Source organism: Trypanosoma cruzi, genomic scaffold, assembly GCF_000209065.1.
Source record: "Trypanosoma cruzi strain CL Brener 1047053516659 genomic scaffold, whole genome shotgun sequence".
Classification (NCBI taxonomy): Eukaryota; Euglenozoa; class Kinetoplastea; order Trypanosomatida; family Trypanosomatidae; genus Trypanosoma; species Trypanosoma cruzi.
Window position 1 is genome coordinate 1 of NW_001849386.1, and position 1,894 is coordinate 1,894.

Sequence of the window (1,894 nt, forward strand, 5' to 3'; positions counted from 1 at the left end):
GAATGACGAGAAGCTGCATTTGCTGATTTCCGCCTTCCGCCTATTTCTGGGTACGCGTTTTCACTCATTTAAGGATGCCTTTTTGGGATTTGATCGAGACAAGGATGGAGTTATAAGTGTTACGGAGTTTGTCGGACACCTGCAGGATCTGCAGATCACGGAGCGACGTATGGACGGAGAGGCGCTTTTTAATCATATTGCATCATGTTCAGAGACAGGCTACCTGACAATGGAGGATTTTGTGCGTTGGATGTCTGAGACGGCAACGGACAAGGGCCAGAAGAATTACGAGTCCATTGATGTAGATGAACGCGCGGTAATGAGGAAGGCGCTACTTCAGCTTTGCGAGCGGCTTGAGGCTCGGTGCCTGAACAGTTTGCAGATGTTTCGCCTCGCCTCAACGATGCCGCGGGCGTACACGGAGCGCCGGGCGGACATTTACTCCTTGGCAAACCCGCACCGCGACGCCCTTGTGACCCCAGTGCAGTTGCGCCGTTGCATTGAGGAGGTACTGGGCGGCAACCCTTCGCCGCGTGAGATGGATGCACTCTTGTCATTCTTTTTCCCACAATTACCGCTTGAGGAATACCGTAGCAGACGCGACGGAGATCTCGAACATGCCTTGGACCTTAAGGCATTTCAGAAAAAGTACCACGAGATGAATAAGTTGCTCATGCTGTCTGAACCGTCGAAACAGCAGCAGCAAACACAACAACGGCAACAGGAGTAGTAGCCACGGGTGGGATGTAAAGAGAGAATTGTATATACGCTCCTGCCCACATTTTTGGTTTTCTTTTTTTGGGAGGGCGGGTGGTACAATGAGTGAATCCGTTATCCACGCACTGTAGATGCGTGGGACGTGGGAGAAGTGCATCCCCGATGTAGAACCGCACCAGACAATTTTTTTTTTTCTGATGTACATGAGAAAGAAAAAAAAAGAAGAAAAGGGAAGAGACTATGAAATGAAATGGAATGTTGTTTACTTGTGACCTGCTGCGCCCTCTTGACTTCCATCTGCATTTTAACTACGAGAGAGATGTTCTTATTTTTTTTCTTTTTTTCTTTTCTTTTTGTCCTCTATTTTAAGAAGAGAGGGAAAAGAGAATAAACAAAACACACAAAAACAAAAACAAAAACAAAAACAAAAACAAAAACAAAAACAAAAACAAAACACACAAAAACAAAAACAAAACAAAACAAAACAACAACAACAAAAAAAAAAAACAAGCAAAAAGAAACAAGCGGATAGGGGAGGAGGTGTTTTTTTTCTTTTGTTTTCGGAGCCGACGTGAGCGGTGTGGGGGGGGAGGGGTAAAGCGGCTAGCGGCAGCTAACAGCAGGGACAACAACAGCAGGTATTTGGCCTAACACATAATTCCACATCTTCTTTAAGAGACATCGGAAAGAAAACAATGACTGAAGAAGAAACAGATATTTACTTGTCCCCCGCGGATTCGCACGTGGCGGTGCATGAACACCTGATGCGAATAGAGAGCGCATTTTACTACTCCCCTGGTGACGCCATGGCGGCCGTGCATCCTCTGCAAGGAACCGTATCCCCGCGCCGCGGCAAAGATCTTCCGCCTATGTGTATCGTTTCTGGAAACGGGAATCGCCCTCTTGCGGAGGCGGTAGCGATGTTGCTTGGGACCCCCACGCACCAAACATTGGTGAGGCAGCGTGCAAATGGTGAGGTGAATGTGCGTATTGACGAGAGTGTTCTTGGTGCCGATGTATACATCATTCAAAGCACGACAGGGAATGAAGTCATCGATGTGAATACAGCCGTCATGGAACTTCTTTTACTAATTCGAAAGATGCGTTTAAGTAATGCCAGGCGGGTTACTGCGGTGATTCCGTACTTTGCCTACTCACGTCAGGATAGCAAAAAGGG

At 47.2% G+C, this 1,894-nt stretch overlaps 2 protein-coding genes across 2 annotated transcripts, besides 3 other annotated features; both read left to right on the forward strand.

Moving 5' to 3' along the window:
• Positions 1 to 730, forward strand: Tc00.1047053506607.10 (hypothetical protein, conserved; the record flags this gene model as incomplete). Its single annotated transcript, XM_797465.1, has 1 exon — positions 1 to 730. A coding segment is annotated over one exon (730 nt), but the record flags the coding sequence as incomplete, so codon positions are not given.
• Positions 1 to 1,894: a sequence feature (heterozygous, Esmeraldo-like haplotype).
• Positions 1,046 to 1,072: a microsatellite.
• Positions 1,107 to 1,238: a microsatellite.
• Positions 1,413 to 1,894, forward strand: Tc00.1047053506607.19 (phosphoribosylpyrophosphate synthetase, putative; the record flags this gene model as incomplete). The annotated part of the gene is made up of 1 exon (XM_797466.1): positions 1,413 to 1,894. A coding segment is annotated over one exon (482 nt), but the record flags the coding sequence as incomplete, so codon positions are not given.